General features: G+C 39.5%; 1 protein-coding gene across 16 annotated transcripts in view; it reads right to left on the bottom strand.

Moving 5' to 3' along the window:
* KLHL32 (kelch like family member 32) overlaps positions 1-19714 on the bottom strand; it is a 244189-nt gene that overhangs the window by 111873 nt on the left and 112602 nt on the right. For 15 of the 16 annotated variants that reach the window (XM_042939405.1, XM_042939403.1, XM_042939409.1 and 12 more), the window contains one exon: positions 4815-4913. The exons of the other annotated variant lie outside the window; for it this stretch is intronic. In XM_042939405.1, coding sequence (XP_042795339.1) covers positions 4815-4913 — 99 coding nt within the window. The remainder of the gene's footprint in view (positions 1-4814; positions 4914-19714) is intronic. 16 annotated transcript variants of the gene reach the window in all.

Raw genomic sequence — 19714 nt, 5'->3', positions numbered from 1 at the left:
ACAAATGAGTGATTTCACAAAGTGCAGTGATAAATGACCACAGCAGCCCAAGACAAAACTGTATTTCCTGTGAACACATTAACAGTTTCCTATTATTTGTTAAAAATTACACTGCATATTGCCCAGTGTGGTGTGAATAATGACTTTTTTACTGATTAGGTCAGAAGACTAATATGTAGCAAAATAAATAATTTTTCTTTTCATTTTTTCTGATTTTTGCTTTAAATTAACTACTGAATTCTGGTGGATTCATACTGCCACCTGCTGCCTAGGAATAGACACTAAGAGTGTTTTCCTATCAAAAGGAGTTTATTCACCACTTTTGTGGCCTTATTTAGAAAGTCTACGTGACTGTTCTTTCTTTTCAGTATATTTCAACTGCATGTCATACTCAAGGCTGATACTTGGCAAAAAAACAAACAAAAAAAACCCACTTGCTAATTAAACAATAAGATATACTATTTGTTCTTTGGGGGAGGTGGTACAAAATATACAAACTTTTTTTTTTTTAAGCTAACTACAAAAAAAGACATTTTCAGCAAAGCATGTGTCTCCTAATGCACCACTTTCAGGGGATACAAAGTCCAGTAGCAAGTTCCTGATTTTATGACACGTGCATCAGGAAAGGAGAAGGTGGGGGAGGGGTGTGTGTGTGTGTGTGTGTGTGTGTGTGTGTGTGTGTGTGTTTTCGCTGCTCCTGCTCCTTGGTACAGTCTGAGGGGGCTGAAAGCCTCTGCCTGCCACCTGCCCTTCTCCCCTAATGACAAGTCCCAGAATGAAAGGTCACCTTAGAGGCCAGAGCACACAGTGGGCTAGAAAAGGCACTAAGGTTGCCGAGGAGGCTGGGGAGAAACCAGCCTGGCCTCAGAGATGAGGCTAAGGATGTTCCAGAATGGTCCTCAGAGGAGCTAATGGGCCTTTCCACTGGATCAACATCCTAGTTCTGAATTTAAGTTTTTCCATCCATAAAAAGAAAATAATAGTCACCCGCTTTAAGGGGTTCCTTAGCAGAGGGAAAATGAGAATCACTGTCCAAAACATTTAGTATGGAGAAGCCCTCAATAAAAGCTGTTTCCCTACTCTAGGAAAGCTAATGATGGTTCTGGGGACTATGGTTTGGCATGGAGAGAGGCTAGAAACATGCAGACCCTTCAGGAGGATATGATGAACTCATCATAATCTACAGCCAATAACAATGAGAGCCTCCCAAAAGAGTAAGAACATTAGTGATGAAGAAAAGGATCAGATCTGAGAGGTATTTGGGAGGTAGAATCAACTGAGCTTGGTAACTAATTGGATATGACGGTGAGGAAGGATTCTAAGAATACGTCCGAATTTCTAGACAACTAGTGGATTGATGGTACCATCAATAGAGAAAAGGATATGTTAAGTTTGAACTGCGTGTATGATATTTAGGTGAAGATGTTCAGCAGCTAATTTTAAAAGCCTAGGAAAAATCAGAGTTTGTAAAACAAACTGGATTCAAAAAGTCTGTAACGTTTACCTGAGGGACTCACTAAACCAGGGGACACACTAGGTACCACTACATCTGTAGCCTATCATTCCCGAGGATGGTCTGCAGAGTTCCTTTATAAGATTTAAAATAGTGAGTGGCATGTATAGAAACATGTATACTCTGAAAAGCAAGCTAATTCATGCATTTTACTGAACCCATTTTGAAGACAGTAACTGCTCTTTAATGAATTTAATAAATTGCATCTTTCTGATGAAATTTTTAAAAAGAGCACCATGTACAAGGAAGAGGAGCAGAAGGAGGGAGGAGAAGGGAAATAAGGGTTCATATTTTGTTTGGACCTGCATCTCAAACAGCAGATGAAGGTCGACAGGTCATGCATATTAAGAGTACACTAACAGGACAGGCCACATAGGAGTGTCATCTGGAACCGCATGGCCACGTGGGTGAAGAAGGATACAAACCCGAGCTGTTGTTGGTAAATCCCCTCATCTTGGGATGACAGGCTAGTGCTGTAGCCACTGCCCATTCCAAGCCCCCTCCCCCACCAATACTCATCTTTCCCACCACTGGTCTCCCCGTTTATTCCTCAAACATGCACTGAGAACCTGTGTGTTCACAAGAGCCTGCCACTGAGAGTGCCTGGGGACTAAAAATGAATAAGGTGAAGGCCCCACAGCCTAGGAAGCTAATTCAATGGCTGTCCTCAATGCCTGAGGAAGATTGCTCCCACAGTTTGGGGTCCCTGCCCTCAGCAGCCTACCAGAGGGAAAACAAGAAAAATAAGAGCATACAGTGGACTCAAGTGCCCCTTCCACTTGCTGGGGGTGGCAGCAGTGGCATTTACATCTGCACAGAGGAGTTTCAGGCCAGGCAACAGCTGATGCCTCCAAGACTGAAGGAGTGTCAACCACAGGGTTCTCCTTAGACTTGTTTTTTAATGAGCACCAGAGAACAATAGGAGGGATCAGAGCAAGGTCTATCTTTCACAACTCTGGAAGAAAACCAAAGAGTGGTAATTTCAGAATAACAGATAAGACCAGACATCTTAGTGGGGAGAACGGCTTCACAGACTCCTAGTTGGACACAGTCCTAAACAAGAATGGAGAATATGTTAGCCTTGATTGACAGGGCACAACTTCTCTGGGTATTTTAAGCACTGAGTATTTTTCATTGTAACAAAAATATTTTAATACACCCGATAAAACGGTCCCTTATGAAATTAAGAATCAGTTGAACGATCATACCAAAACACTGTAAGTAGGGAGTTATAAGACTATATCAAAATATAAAAGCAGACTGACCCACTCTGGTAATTTTACAATCCTAAAAAAGAGGAAGGGTATATGTTTTTTAAAAGACTGACATAATGAAGATTTCTACATACACATGGCTTTGGTTCCCTTGAGGTTTTCTTCCCCAAGTTGGACACCATGCAACATCACAGATAAAAAGGAAAAATAAAGTTCCATGAGAGAACAAAATAGAAACACTGGAGAAAAGAAAGTGAAAATTTCAGCCATTGATCAAGTAGGATAATAATAAGCAAACTGTCCACAAAATATATCTACATGCAAGTGACATTTTTCCTCAACACAATAATGAACTGCAAAAATTAAGTTCCAAAACACACAAGTCACTTGGTATCTCAACAAATTCATCTGATGGGGTAAGGGAAAGTACCCATGAACTTCTGATGTTCATCCGGAATGCTCATTTATAGAAATTACAGGTGTATGTAAACACACACACACACACACACACACACACACACACTGGTATATACACACTATTCTAACATGCATCACGATAATGAGCACTATGACCAAATTTTTGGCAACATACATTATTGAATATTACCTGCCATGGAAAAAGTGAATCAGGTGATGATGCTGAAGGCTCAAGTTGCAATATTTGATGTAAAAATGTCAAATAAAAGTAATTTCAATTTCACAAGTCAAACACACACCTCTGAAGTCTTGTAACCTTTCTCTGTTATTCCCATTTGCTACTTGCAGAAAGGGATTAAAAACAGCTCTCCCAAACCACCCAACACTATTGAGGGGAAAAGAAAGGAAAATAAGATGAAAATAGTTAAACATTTACTGTTAGATTAAATGCACTGAGATAATGACAACACTTCCATCTACTGTGTTTGAACTGTTTCTCAGGTGACCGTGGCAGACACCCCTCACACTATCTCACAGGGAAGCACTGGCTCCCATTTCCCAAGGTTACTGGGAAGATGCAGTCAGATGATACACGAGAAAGAGATTTAGTAACTACCTCCCTAGTGAGTAATGGAAGTCAACAATAATGGCTTTCTTTAGAATTAGAGAAAATGACTAGGAAGAAAATAAAATAATTGGGCAGGAAAACAAATAGGATTTTTGTACTTACTAACATGTCATATGCACAAGGACAGTAGAACTAAATTGTGTGGGTTTGTCGTTTTTAAAAATGTATTTTCACTGTTGCTATAATGCTGTAATAAATGCAAATAAAAATCATGCCCGTGGAGGAAATGAGAGATCCCAATATAGGAAATTAGTACTTAACTCTGTAAAATAAAAGAGCCTCACAGCTACACTGTCTACCTAAGACATCCCATATCTTCCTACTGAAACAAAAGTTTTTATCCAAGAACAAAGAGTGGTCTCCGGAATCAGAAAGGCCTATCACTCACCAGCTATATCACCTCAGGCAAACTGAGTACTTTGAAAAATCTCTGACTTTTCACCCATTAAAATGTGCAAAATTGTTATGAAGGCTGAACATGGAACACGGGTGCTCAGTGGATGGGCGTCTTCTCCCTCTCCCCCTCCCGGAGCCCCTCCTGATCATCCCGGCACAGCAGGGGAGGAGGGCACAGATCACTTAGCACTTTTCCAGCACTTACTGCCTGGAAAGTTCATGCGGTAATTAACTATATATGACTTGGTGATATATTAGCTACTGTTGCTGAAATCTTAAGTGTCTATCCAACTTTTTGTGCATTTGGGGTTATTCCTGCAGCCAGACAACACTGCTTCAAAGGAAGACCCTTCTCAGTGTCATCTCTCAAGTGCCTCGGCAGTAAACCCTGGGCACGACTGTTGAGTTACTCTGCTGCCCAAGGGCAGTGAGGATCTGGGGTAGGCAGGGAGTGTGGGGGACATGAGAGCTTCAGTTGCCCCTCTGGGAATCTCTTGGCCTGTGTCCTGGAGAAATTCTACTACAACAAGCCACCCCCAACTTCCATTTTACAGTCTTGGCACAGGTGAAGTGGGGGAGGGTACAGCTGATGACTGCAGGGGGAAGGGACACGAAGGGCACAGTAGCAGGATGAAAGCTCACATACCTGGATGAGATAGTGGGAACATAAATTGAGAAGCTCCAACAGCTGTAGGTGACTGCCAGCTGCTAATACATCCTGGATCACACCTGGCTCCAACAAAATCTGTTTTGGTTTTTAATAAAAAGAAAGCTATCAGTTACTTACAAATTAATACTTGCTTAATATGCAAATACACTGTATTTAAATTGCTGCTGAACAGCCTATATCTGAATTAATATTGTGCTTTATTATGGAAGTCAGTTCTTTTTCTCCTATTCTGATTGAGTTATGGCCCCCACTCAGATAGCTGAGTTGTCACTTCCAGAACCCATTTCTTATGTGTAAAGCTCTGCTCTTAACCACTTATTTTTGTAGGAAGGCATGAACATTTGCAAAGAACAATTCTTAAAATTCTATTTGTGATGGAGGTAATCTTATAAAATGAAAAAGAACCAAAGTTTAGTTTTTCAAAGTACATTTCACAATTTTGTAGGTCACAGAAACAGTATTGTTAACAGACATTTTAGGGAAAGGGGGTTTATGTTTCCCCCTTTCAATAGGAGACCACAGCGGCTACTATTCCATTGTACTTTGGAGTCCTACAACAGCAAATTTCAACCAAAACCTTCATGTTTCTTTTTCCCAATCTCAGATTCTCTAATCCTTTCCACTTCAAATGTAAGAAGGAGAAACCGCATTTTCAGACTACAAAGAAATCACAGAGAAGTAAAGCTTCCCCAAAACACTAGTGATATCACTTCTGCCTTTTTTTCTGGCTAAGTCCAACTTTGTGTCTCCTGTTGCCAGTTCTTGAGCTGCTGCACAGGGCTGGAGGCAAACACACAACCACAATGATTAAATTCCTTTTACATGCGTGACTGCCAGGCACAAAGAGGCCAAAAGTCCTGTGCCTGCCATCCCAACCCACCCCCAAGCCCAGGGTTTCCCAAAGTCTCATCTCTGCACGAGCAGCACCAGCAGTACCTGGGAATATGTCACAATTGCAAATTCTTCCGTGCCTCCCCAGACCTAAATGAATTAGAAACTTTCAGGGTGAGGTCCAGCAACTAGTGTTGTAACAAGGTCCCTGGTGGTTCTGATGCACTAGGGAAGCCTAAGAAACACTGGTGTGGTCAACTCACTCTACTCCTTCCCCCCTTTCTCCTCAAGCCTCCACCTGCTCCTTTCTCTCCTTACTCTAACCCCATGATCTTCCAAAGGTTCCCAACACCAAATCTACCAAGGTAGGTGGCTTGTATCAGCACATTTGGTTTTACTCAACATTCCATTTGTGCACTAGATCTCAACCCCTTCTGCCAGCAATTGGCCCCTCTTGTTCCCACAGCATTATCTGTTCTCTTTTTACTGATGATAATTCCCATCAGCATACAAATATGCCTTTATGGCTTTTATTTCAAGAAATAAAAATCCCCTCCCTTGACCCTACAGCTCCCTCCATGCCCCCTTCATAGCAAAGTTCTTCAGGAAAATTGTCTATATAAAACACCACTATTTGCTCTACTCTGTTCTTTCTTGAAACCACTTCTGTTGAGTTTTGTCCCAATGTTCCCCTAAAAATGTTCTCATTCTCATCAAGGTCACCAAGGATTTCCAAATCCAAGAGCCATTTCTCAACACTTATTATTTATCAATTTTTTTTTAGAGAGACAGCATGTGCTCACAAGTGCGCACAAGCAGGAAAGGGGCAGAGAGAGAGAGAGGGAAAGAGAGAACATATCCAGTGCAGAGACCGATTCAGGGCTCAATCTCATGACTGTGAGATCATGACCTGAGGTGAAATCAAGAGTTGGACGAACACTTAACTGAGCCACCCAGGCACCCTACCATTTCTCAACATTTAATCTTACTCAAGTCAGCAGCAGTTAGCAAAGCTGCTCTCTCTCCTGCTGGAACAATTTCTTCCTTTGCCTCTGTGACAGCACTCGTTCTCTGTTTCTTCTACTTCATTAACTATCCCCTCTCCATCTCCTTCCCACCTGTTAAGCTTTGGGGACATCCAAAATCAGTCTCCAGACCTCTTTTTCCCTCTCTCCACTCATTCCATGGATGATCTCATGTAATCCCATGACTTTAAAACTATCTGTACACTCATTACACTCACATTTTTTTTTCCTCTAGCCCCAACCTCACCCTTGAACTCCAGACTGTGATATCCAACTGCCTATTTCCACTTGGATATCTAATGGGGAGCTCAAACTGAAGGTACCCCAAACTTATCTCTTGATCCTGTCTACCAACAACCAAACCTGCTCCTATCCCAATCCTACCATCTCAGCAAACAGAAACTCTTGGTTACTGAGGCTATAAACCCAATCAATTCCTGACTCCTCTTACTTTCCTCACACCTCACATCTGATCATCAGCCACTCCTATTGGCTCTATCTTCCAAATAGTTCCAGAATCCAGCCACCACTTAATACTACCACCATCGTTATCACTCTTGTCCAATCCACGGTCTTCCGAGATTTACTAGAATAGCCTCCTAACTGGTCAAACTTCTTTCTCCTTTGCCCCCTTGCAGCGTTTTTAAAATATCAAATTGACCCTTTAAAGATATGACTGAAATTATGTCGCTCCCTTATGCAGAACTCTCCAATGACTTTTTATCTCATTGGAAAAAAAGCCAATCTTCACTGTAACATAAATGTTTCTGTGAATACCCTGAGCACCTGTGTGTCTACAACTAGTTGCTGTTTTCTCTGCCTGGGTCACTCTTCTTCAAGATACCAGTATGGCTCACTCATTCATGACCTCAGACCTCTGTTCAGATATCATCTTACCTGAGAGGACTTCTGTGGCCATTCTAGGTAAAAGAGTACCTTGCTCCCCATCACCCTCATTCCTTATCTCCTTCCTTTGCTTTATCCTTCCTAGTACTTACCACCTCTCGACATCATATGTATTTATTTATTTGATTATTTTATGTTTCTCCACCCACAGGATATAAGATCCAGGAGAGCAGGGACTTGGTCTATTTTGTACCCCCAGCACTGAGAACAATGCCCAGCACATAGCTTTCCATATTGATAAACCTATTTCCATAAATATTGATGAATTATCTCTCGGTATATTTTTAAATTCAGAATTAATTTCATTGATTAGTAAAATATAAGAAGAAAGGGATTATAAATTATATTCTGTACTAAAAAAGTGAAAAAGTTAAGCACACGTGGCAAAAATATCCATGCTCATCTTGCTCTCAAAATTCTTTATAGCTCCTTTCCCATCTAGTCAGAAGGAGAAGCCTGAATTTCTCCAGCTCCTTGAGGAAACAGGCTTTGACTGACATTCAGGAAATTATCGCAGCTCCCATCACAGAAGCAAGGATGTAGTATATTCTTGCAGAAGAGGCATGGCCTAAGGCGCAGAATGGGGAATAGATGGATTAGAAAGGTTAGTCTTAGCCTTTAAATCCTGTCAGCTGTGCTTATTTCACACGACTGGCATGCATGATAACCTTCAAGGCTCAGCAATGCCAAACATAAAGACAGATATCACAGACAGACAAGATGAATATTCCATAGCATGTGTAACATGTCCAGCGGGCTCACTTCGAGAAACCCTCACAGGAGGCACCCAGACCGGGATTGTTTTTGCCTTTGTTTCTTGGTTTTTGTTCTGTGCGTTTTTTTGTTTTTTTTTCTTCTTCTCTTATTATAAGTTTTCCTAGAAGATGCCTTAGTGCAGAAAATCCCTAAGTGTGTTTAAAGGACACAGTTTGGAAAAAAAAATAGAAACAAAACAAAAATCAAACCCCTACCAGGAAAGCTGGGTCACACCTATGGGAACAGGATGCGCATTGGCAAGCCTCACTTGCACTGAAGTCTTTCAAATTCAGCTTTGTTATCTTTGGTGATTGGTTGTTCTAATATATTTTTCCAGAGAATTTGTGTTTGGGCAGGAGTACAAAGGTTTAATCTCCTCATGATTTACAGTATGATGAACGTGCCTATCAGCTTCTAGAAGGACTGGCCGAAAACAGCCTTCTGCAGAAGGAAGCAATCTCAAACACACCCATTTGCAGAAGACAACTAAGGCAGCTAAGTTTAAGTGCTGCAAAGCATATGCTGGTTACACTTAGGCCTTTCAGAATCATGTACCCATCAACATCTGGTCTGGCACTCAAAGCAGGACAGGCAGGGGGCAAGGGTCACTCGAGGACCACCTATAGGAAGGGGGGGTGTCCCCTGAGAGTTAAGAGCATTAAGTGGTGGAGTGGCAGCTAATGGTAGTGGCTTGACACCTCCAGTCACTCATCAAATTGGAGGAGTTTAGCTCAGACAGAGGTATCAACAGGGGACAACTCAAATGTCTGAATAACCAAAGACAACAAGAAATGTATCAAGGATGCATAAAGCCAAGTGGTCCAGAAGGCAGTGGGGGAAGGTACAAACCATTAAAGCTGCCAAACTGGATTGGCATTTCCTCTTCCGTCAGTGACATTCACGTGGCTGGGTGGAAGCAGAGCTGGGACTTGTTCAGACCGGACTAGGTGGGGTGTGAGTACCTCTTGTTCACAGGGCCATCTGGATGTAATATTTTCTCCCTGCCATCCACTCACCTCTGACCTCTAGATGGCAGAATACAGGAAGCTGAACTTGAAAGGGGGAGCTGAACAGTGCTTGCTGGGGACATGACAATCTCATTATGGAACCTCTCCCGCAGTTTGTGGCAAGCTAGGTTATGTGAACTAAGGTCCACATCTGACGCCTACCCCAAATTCTGAGACTCCGCATGAGTTCCCTAAGAACTCACTAGTTATGGCCAGGGTGACGCTGGGTGGTCTGATAAACTCTAAGTAGACATAAAAGTCACAAAGTGGCTAGAAGGTGGTGGTCTCTAAAGATACCACTGAGAGTTATTACATCAGAATTCAGTCATGAGGTTGGTCCAATTGCCCAGTGGAAGGAGGCACTCTTGAGTACGCAATCCAAATGTGTCCTCTGGACACCAGTCTAAGCAGGGCTGGTAGTGGAGAGCTGAACTGGCACAATCTCTAATGAAGCCCTTCCAACCTGGAATGAGGCAGGGGCTCCTGGTCCCAGCAATACCTTCAAGCAGGACATGGGGCCGAAAGACTCCTGAAAGAGGAGAATGGAGCCTGAGGTGAGATTCTGCACAGGACATGATGAGATGGGTCATCTCTGTCAGCCCAGACTCACCTGGCTGGGCTCTGGGAGGGTGGGGTAGGGCTGACATAGCACACAGACCCCAAGGTGTCCCTGAATTTCCTTCTTCAGCTTCTTCTCCCACATCACCAAGCATCCACCCTCTTAATTCTGGCTCAGTGTTCTTCTTTTTCTTCTCTTTATTTTCTCTCCCACTTTCACCTTACTTCTTGGATTAGCTACTGGCAGGGACTGCCTTTAATAGCCATGGCAAGTCTCAGTGCAACCTTTTTTTCTGCCTTATGAACAGATGTATTGGCATCTTCAGAAAATTTTGTATCTCAGTTCTTCGAAGTTATCTTCTTCATTTCTTGCTTTAGGAGACTTTTAAATAACTTCTAGATTTACTGATAGAGTAGCCTGAAGAGTCGAACACATTAAAGCCAGACAAAGTCTCTACGAAACATATAACTGTGCACACAGCAGCATAAGCATTTTTGCAAGCATCCAAACAATTGCAAATTAGATGGTCTTAATACTATTTATAAGGATAAGGGAGCACATTTTTCTCTTTTTCATGCTTTGTCTCTTTCGGATTTTTTTTTCTATGTAGTATAGAGAAATGGTAACTTATTATGATTTTGAATATCTAAACCATCAAGTAAATTGAATACAACAGTGCAGATAACTTTCAAATGATCAAATATTTAAGACGCATAAATGAAATCCTTTGCATAAAGCTTTTCAAAAGACTTCTTATAGACAGAATAAGATCTAGCTATGTGAAATTGCCATCAATTTAGGTTTTGTTTCAAAGCCGTTAGACTAAGGATTTTTTATCCACCAGGTGGCGCCTATGTTTAAAGCAAAATTATTTTCTAAATTGCTCACATATTGCACGTCTGTAATTGACACCCTAAGTTTATTTTTAGAAACGAACAAAATAATTCAAGGAAGGATAATAAAACATATGAATTCTACTTTCTATATGTCTCTATTATTTGGGTAATTGTTCATAAATTTTTGCTGCCGTGCTCGATCTGAATACTAATTAGAATTCAGCAGATCTCCACAAATTAGGTCCCAATTTATGGATACAGTTCAAACTTTTTGTCCTTGTATTTGGAAACTATCATGATGTGGCCACAACCTTCTTTTAAAAATGTATTTCCACTGATGCAGCCTATGGTCCCTTTACTACAGCCAACAGCCCACTGCTCTCCACACTGAGGCAGCATTTTTTCCTCCACCTCGAATGCCCTAACTTCTTCAGTCTCCCTATTTCAAAATTCTACTCATTCAAGATTCTAAGTTCATTTCCTATACAAAGTTTGCAAAGTCTTCCCCCACCCCAGCCTCCAGCTGGGATTAATCTCCTGGGACTCCAAACTACCAGAGATGTATACTGATGTATAGTGAACGAAGTCCATGGCTCTAGGTCACATTGCCTGACTTCAAAGCCTGGCTCCTACACTTGCTGGAAGAATGAGATCAGGAAAACTACTCAATTTTGTGTGCCTCAGTGTCCTCATCAATACATGAAAATAAATATTTATACCCAAAGATTGTTTTAAGGACTGAGAAAATGCATATGTATCATTATAACTGTGTGTGGCTGTGTGTCAACAAAAGGGCTCAAAACAAGTATGTGACTTACATTTCTCATAAAATGGATTAGGCAGCTTGGAGTACCACCAAGCCAGACTACTTGTATTCTATTTGGCCAATCATAGGCCATAGTTTCAGGGTCACAAAATGGCTACTATACCTCCAGGCATTGCATTTGCAGTCAAAGCATAAAGAAAAGAGAGGGCAAAAACAAAAACCAAGTGCCAGTTGAGTCTGTCATTATTTACCGGGAAACAACAGATCTCCTACAAACTCTGCTACATAGACTTCCATTTCCATTTCATTTGTCAGGACGAGGTCATGCGGCTACCCATAGTGGAAAAGAACCTGGGAAACAGGACTCTTTATGGTTACACACACTATTGTTCCAAATCAAATTGGAATTCTCTAGAAAGAAAAAAAGGAAATGGATATCATTCAGGCAACCAGAGCACAGGTCATGGCTCTTAGCACAGTATCTATTTATGGTTAATCTGCAATAAATGTTAGCTATTGTCTGTTTCCTTTGCATGTAACTGTTTTAGCCCTGAGTGAGTTATGTGTGTATACCTTAGTTTTACCTATCCTATTTCATGTTCGTTGCTATTGAACATGCTAGAAGAGCACTCTAGATTTACTTATTAAAGAAATTCGCAGGCTTAAACAATATAGTTCCTGAGGAAAATGTTAAAAAATGTCAAAAGCCTCTATGGAGGAGCCTGGTCAGATGCTAATCCTTAATAAGGATTATCTAATTGAAGGAATTAAATAAAAGGACACAACAGACATTTCAACTAACAGTTGTAATCATATGTTTAAGTAAAGGTAACCTATGGGTTGGGTGAGGTATATAATGAATTTATGATTTGATTATTAAGTCTTTATGTTACAAATTTTGTCAGGTGGCTTTCCTCCAAATATACCAGTACACTTATACAAATTTCTAAAGGATCTCAATATTAAACTTTTAAAAATACTAATTTATCTTCAATTTATAGAAAAAAAAGAATCCATGTATTCTTTTCCATGTATTGGAATACGAAAAGAGAGAAAACAAAGCTGATTTTCATGATATTTTTCAAGAATGCTAAAAGCCACAAAGGTAAAATAATAATAAAAATACCCTAGTAAAAAAATAAAAGTGTGGAAATTGCTTTGAGATTCTAAATTTTTCTTCCTAAGTTTATACATCCTCATCTGGTTAATTTGAAATTTCTAAGGTTACAGGCAGGTTACAGAAGCACGCCCTTCTCCAGGATGCTGAGAAGAAACCTAAGAATAAATAAGGACACTAAGACTCCACTGCCAGGAAAACTACATGCTGCCTTGTCTGCAAAAATTTCACTTAGGACCATTAATGCAATTTAGAGGATGTTTCTGTCTATAGATGTTGCTGCTGGGACTAGTTCTTCCTTTCCTATTTTAGGACATGCCACAGGATGACGGATGAAATACTCCAGCTAGGTGCTCGAGGAGAGACAGAAGAAAAAAATCAAAAGGAATTATGAAGCTGTGGTGTAATTAATGCTACAACAGGGGTAGGCACACAGGGCTGTAGGAGTACTTGGCTAAAGACAATTCATTTCACCAAACTTGTGAAATAATTCTTCATATGAAAAAACTTGGTTCTTTTATAGTGTATGAACAACCCCCATCCCTTTCTTTTGGCTCCTTCTCCATTAGCATGATCCTGGCATTTCAAAGCTCTGAGATCAATAGGTCTGTCAGACAGTCATTTCCAACATAGTTTTCTTCATTATGTTTAAATTAATAAAATATATTATTTAACAAAATGTAAAGTTAAATTATACATACTTGCATTACCTAGAAAAATATGGCCCAATTATTTGAAAAAGCAGAACAAATTTTTGATAGTTTCTAAGAGAAATAAGCAGTCCCAGCTATTAAATATAATGAAACATGAAAGTCATTACAGGTTATAAGAAAAGCCGAATTAATTATTAAGACTTACTTTTATAACCAGTGTTCTTTCAAGTGTGATGAACATGGGAGGGTTCATCCCACAGAGCTTTATTAGTGAAGCTGGGCTTCTCCACACAGAGCTAGTTTCTTACAATGCTAATATGACCAAACAAGAAAAAAAATTACTAAAAAATGCTGACATCCGAAGATGGAAGGGCTCTGCAAGAATGAATAGGGCTAATTCCAATGTTCACTTATAGTTGGCTACTACTTTGTCACTGCTAGGTACTCAAGCACAAATAAAAACAAAGAACCCGAGGAGATGATTATGCTATGGGGTAATTCATGCCAAAACAGTGGTGGCCACAGTATGCTAAAAGAGCTCTTCACTGTGAATGCCTCATTTCATAGAAAAATATTTCTATTTTTCACATGAAAAATATCATTCATATCCAGTTTCATTTGGGAAATCCCTTGTATTTGCTTTAAGAAGAATGGAGGTAAACTATGGCTGTAGGGTCCACTGTAGGAATGTGGGCAAGTCATTAACAGGTTTGTTTTTAGCACTGTTGTACAAAAAATGGGAGATGACTACTACTTACTTGCATAAAGTCTTCATAAGGATAAAATGAGATAACCCAAGTAAAATTCTTAGAATAATGCCTGGTATTTTTTATTCAATTCCATAAAAAAAATAAATCTACTTCACAAATAATTATCCCCTATTGCCAGTTTGTATACTGCCCACCATGTACCGGGTACCTTGTGAGGTAATTTCATAGGTTTTCTTTCCTTCTCACACCCTTTCCCACTCATCACTCCTGCAAGGTAAATATCACTCCCACATGCCAAATGAAGAAACTGAGGGCAGAGAAATTCACCCATTCAATTAGCAAACCTTTTCTGAGTGTTTACAATATTCCAGGCACCTTTCTAGGAACTGTGGATACGATTATAAACAAGACAAACAAGTTCCCTTGTTGCATGGTGCTCATAGTCTAGGTTTTGGCCATCGGGGTAGACTGCAGGGCTACCGATTGGCAAGAGAAAAACAAGGAGAGAAAGGTTTGGAGGAAGGATCACCAGTTTCATTTTGGGATATGTTAAGTTTGTAATGCCTATTAGTCATCCAAATGGAGATATCGAAATACGGAACGATATGAGTCTAGTTGACAAGCTACAAGCCCCATACCAAATTTTCCAATCACATATTTTTGTATGACCTATGAGCTAAAAATAGTTTAAGAAAAACTTTTTTACTTGCATTTTTCAAAATTTAGTTTTATTTTTTCTAATAAAATTTCTTTTTGAGAGCACTTTTAAATTCACAACAAATTGAGCAGAAAGTACACAAAGTCTCTTATACCTCCTGCCCCCAACACATGCATAACCTCCCCCATTATCAACATCTCCCACCAGAGTGATACAGTAGTTACAACTGATTAACCTACATTAATACATTCTCATCACCCAAAGTCCACAGCTTACATTATGTTCACTCCAGATGTTAGGTTTGGATAAACGTATAATGACATCTAACCACCATTATAGTATCAAAGTTTTTTTACTGCCCTAAAAATCCTCTGTACTCCACCCTATTCCTCCCTTCCCACCCCCCAGCCCCTGAAAACCACTGATCTTTTTACTCCATAGTTTTTCCTTTTCCAGGATGTCATATGCAGTTGACCTTTGAACAACAGGTGTTTGAACTGCATAGGTCCACTTATATGTGGAATTTTTTTGATAAATATAGTATAGTATTATAATGTATACTCTCATGATTTGCTTAATAGCATTCTTTTCTCTATATCACTTTATTGTAATATTATAGTATAAAATACATATATAGAATTTGTGTTTATACTATGGGAAAGGCTTCTGGTCAACATTAGGCTATTAGTAGTTATGTTTTGTGGAAGTGAAAAGTTCTACATGATTGTCAACTGCATGAGGAAGGAGACGGTGCCCGTAACCCTCACTTTATTCAAGGGTCAACTGCAATTGGCCTTCCAAAGTATGCAACCTTTTCAGATTCGCTATTTTCAGGTACTAATATGCATTTAAGTTTCCTCTATGTCTTTTCATGGCTTGATAGCTCATTTTTTCTTAGCACTGGATCATATTCCATTGTCTGGATTTACTATAGTTTATCCATTGACCTGCTGATGGACACCTTGCTTGCTTCCAGCTTTTGGCAATTAAGAATAAAGCTGCTATAAACATCCATGTGCAGGATTTTGTGTGGACATTAAGTTTTCAACTCCTTTGGGTAAATACCAAGAAGTGTGATTGCTGGATTGTATGGTAAGAACATGTTTAGTTTTGTAATGTTCTCCCAGTTCGTGGCTCATATTGTCATTCTCTTGACATTGACTTTTGCAGTACAGTTTTTAATTTTAATGAAGTTAAATTTATCCATTCTTTCCTTCATGGGTCATGCCTCTGGTGCTATATCTAAAAAGTCATTACTACACCCTAAGTTATCTGAGTGTCTCCTATTACCTTCTAGCAGTTTTACAGTTTCGCATTTTACATTTAGGGTTGGTGATTCATTGTGAATTACCTTTGGTGAAGAATGTAAAGTCTTTGTCTAGATTCATTTTTTTTTTTTTTGCATGTGGATGTCTAATTGTTCCATCACGATTTGTTTAAAAGACTATCTTTGATCCGTTATATTATCTTTGTTTCTTTGTCAAAGACCAGTTGACCACACTTATGTGAGTCTACTTCTGGGTTCTCTATTCTGTTCTATTGATCTGTGTGGCTATTCTTTCACCACTACCACACTGTTTTGATTACAGTAGCTTTAGAGTAACTCTTGAAGTCAGGTAATGCCAGTCTTCCAACTTTGTTCTTCTGCTTCAATATTTTGTTAGTCATCCTTGGTCTTTTGCCTCTCCGTATAAACTTTGGAATCCCTTTGTTGATACCCACAAGATAACTTGCTAGGATTATGATTACAGTGAATCTATAGGTCAAATTAGGAAATTGGGAAGAACTGACATCTTAACAACAGGAGTCTTCCTACTCATGAACATCAGCATGAACATGAACACAGAATATCTCCCCATTTGGTTCTTTTGATTTCTTCTGTCAGAGTTTTATAATTTTCCTTATAGATTTTGTTCATATTTTGTTAGATTTATTTCTAAGTATTTCAGTTTTGGGGTTACTAATATCTAAGAATGGTTTTAACTTTTTAAAATAGTTGGGAAAAAACAAAAGTTTGATACTGGCATACCTCAGAGGTACTGTATGTTCACACCACAATAAAGCGAATATTGCAATAAAACAAGCCAAATGAATTTTTTGATTTGCCAGTGCATATAAAAGTTATGTTCACAACATACTGTGGTCTGTTAAGCGTGTAGTAGCATTATGTCTAAAAAACAATGTACATACCTTAATTTAAAAATACTTTACTGTTGGGGTGCCTAGGTGGCTCCTGACTTCAGCTCCTGAAGCTCCTGAAGCTTCTGACTTCAGCTCAGGTCATGATCTCACAGTTCATGAGTTCAAGCCCCACATTGGGCTCTGTGCTGACAGCTCAGAGACTGGAGCCTACTTTGGATTCTGTATCTCCCTCTCTCTCTGTCCCTTCCCCACTCCCACTCTGTCTCTCTCTCAAAAATAAACATTAAACATTTTTTTAATATAGTATCACCAAAATCCACACCCGAAAAACAAATAATCCAATGAAGAAATGGGCAGAAGACATAGACACTTATCCATAGAAGACATCCAGATGGCCAACAGACACATGAAATGATGCTCAACATCACTCATCATCAGGGAAATACAAATCAAAGCCACACAGAGATACCACCTCACACCGGTCAGAGTGGCTAAAATGAATAAATCAGGAAACTATGGATGCTGGCGAGGATGTGAAGAAATGGGAACCCTCTTGCACTGTTGGTAGGAATGCAAACTGGTGCAGCCGCTCTAAAAAACAGTGTGGTGGTTCCTCAAAAAGTTAAAAATAGAACTACTCTATGACCCAGCAATAGCAATGCTAGGAATTTATCCAAAGGATAAAGGACTGCTGATTCGTAGGGGCACATGCACCCCAATGTCTACAGCAGCGCTTTCAAAAACTGCCAAATTATGGAAAAAGCCTAAATGTCCATCAACTGATGAATAGATAAAGAATATGTGGTTTATACATACAATGGAATACTACTTGGCGATGAGAAAGGATAAAATCATGCCATTTGCAGCAACATGGATGGAACTGGAGGGTATTATGCTAAGTGAAATAAGTCAGTCAGAGAAAGATATCATATGTTTTCACTCATATGTGGATCTTAAGAAACTTAACAGAACATCAGAGGGGAAGGGAAAGGGGGAAAAAAAGTTACAAACAGAGAGGCAGGGAGGCAAACCATAAGAGACTCTTAAATACAGAGAAAAAACTGAGGGTTGATGGGGTTGGGGGGAGAGGGGAAAGTGGGTGATGGGCATTGAGGAGGGCACTTGTTGGGATGAGCACTGGGTGTTGTATGTAAGCCAATATGACAATACATTATATTAAAAATAATAATATATAATAAATAAAAAGTAAAAAAAATAAAGATTTAATCTGAAAAAATTTTTAATTTTTTTAAAAATAAAAAAAATAAATAAAAATACTGTTAAAAAATGCTAACCATTAAAAAATGCTAACCATTGTCTGAGGAGACCGGCAAGTCATAATCTTTTTTTCTGGTGGAGGTCTTACCTTGATGTTTATGGCTGGTGACCAATTAGGTGGTGGTTGCTAAAGGCTGGTGTGGCTATGGCAATTTCTTATAATAAGACAAAATGTCTTATAATAAGACAAAGTTTGCTACTTCAATGGATTCTTCGTTTCATGAATGATTTTTCTGTAGCATCTGATGCTGCTTGATAGCATTTTACCCCCAGCAGAATTTCTTTCAAAATTGGAGTCAATCCTCTCAAATGTTGCCATAGCTTTATCAACTAAGTGCGTGTAATATTCTAAAGCCTTTGTTGTTATTTCAACAATCTTCACAGCATCTTCACCAGGAGTAGATTCCATTTCAAGAAACAACTTTCCTTCCCCATCCATGAGAAGCAGCTCCTCATCCATTCAAGTTTGATCATGAGCTTGCAGCAGTGCAGTCCCATCTTCAGGCTCCACTTCTAATTCTAGTTCTCTTGCTATTTTCACCACAGCTGCAGCTATTTCTTCCACTGGAGTCTTCAAGCCCTCCAAGTCATCCACGAGGGCTGGAGTCAGCTTCTTCCATACTCCTGTTAAAGTTGATATTTTGATCTCTTCCCATGAATCATGAATGTTTTTCATGGCATCTAGAATGTTGAATCCTTTCCAGAAGGTTTTCAATTTACTTTCCCAGATCCATCAGAGGAATCACTATCTATGGCAGCCAGAGCCTTAATGAAATGTATTTCTAAAATAATAAAACTTAAAAGTTGAAATTACCCCTGCATCCATGGACTGCAGAATAGATGTTGTGTTGTGTTAGGAGGCATGAAAACAAGATTCATCTCACTGCACATCTCTATCAGAGCTCTTGGTGACCAGGTACATTGTCAGTGGTCAATAATACTTTGAAAGGAATCTTTTTTTCTGAGCATTACGTCTCAACAGTGGACTTAAAATATTCAGGTAACTATGCTGCAAACAGATGTGTTGTCATCCAGGCTTTGTTGTTCCAGGTACACAGCACAGGAAGAGTGGATTTAGCATCATTCTTAAGGGCCCTAGGATTTTCAGAATGTTAAATGAGCACTGGCTTCAACTTAAATCCACCAGCTGAATCAGCCCCTAACAAAAGAGTTAGCATGTCCTTTGAAGTTTTAAAGCCAGGCAATGACCTCTCCTTTCTAGCTATGAAAATCCTAGATGGCATCTTCTTCCAATATAAAACTGCATTGAAAATCTGTTATTCACTGTTTCCACCTTAATTAATTGTCTTAGCTAGATCTCCTGGATAACTTGCTGCAGCTTCTACATCAGCACGTATTACTTCAACTTGAACTTTCATGTTATGAAGATGGCTTCTTTTCTTAAACCACTTGAACAAACCTCTGCTAGCTTTGAACTTTAATTCTGCAGCTTCCTCACCTCTCCTGGCCTTCATAGAACTGAAGAGAGTTAAGGGCTTACTCTGGATTAGACTTTGGCTTTAGGGGATGTTGTAGCTGGTCTGATCATCTCTCCAGACCACTAAAATCTTCTCCACATCAGCAATTAGGCTGTTTTGCTTTCTTACCACTCATGTGTTTTTCACTGGAATA

The sequence above is a fragment of the Panthera leo genome, chromosome B2 (assembly GCF_018350215.1).
Source record: "Panthera leo isolate Ple1 chromosome B2, P.leo_Ple1_pat1.1, whole genome shotgun sequence".
Classification (NCBI taxonomy): Eukaryota; Metazoa; Chordata; class Mammalia; order Carnivora; family Felidae; genus Panthera; species Panthera leo.
The sequence above is the reverse complement of the archived record's forward strand: the minus strand, read 5'-3'. Positions and strand labels throughout refer to the sequence as shown.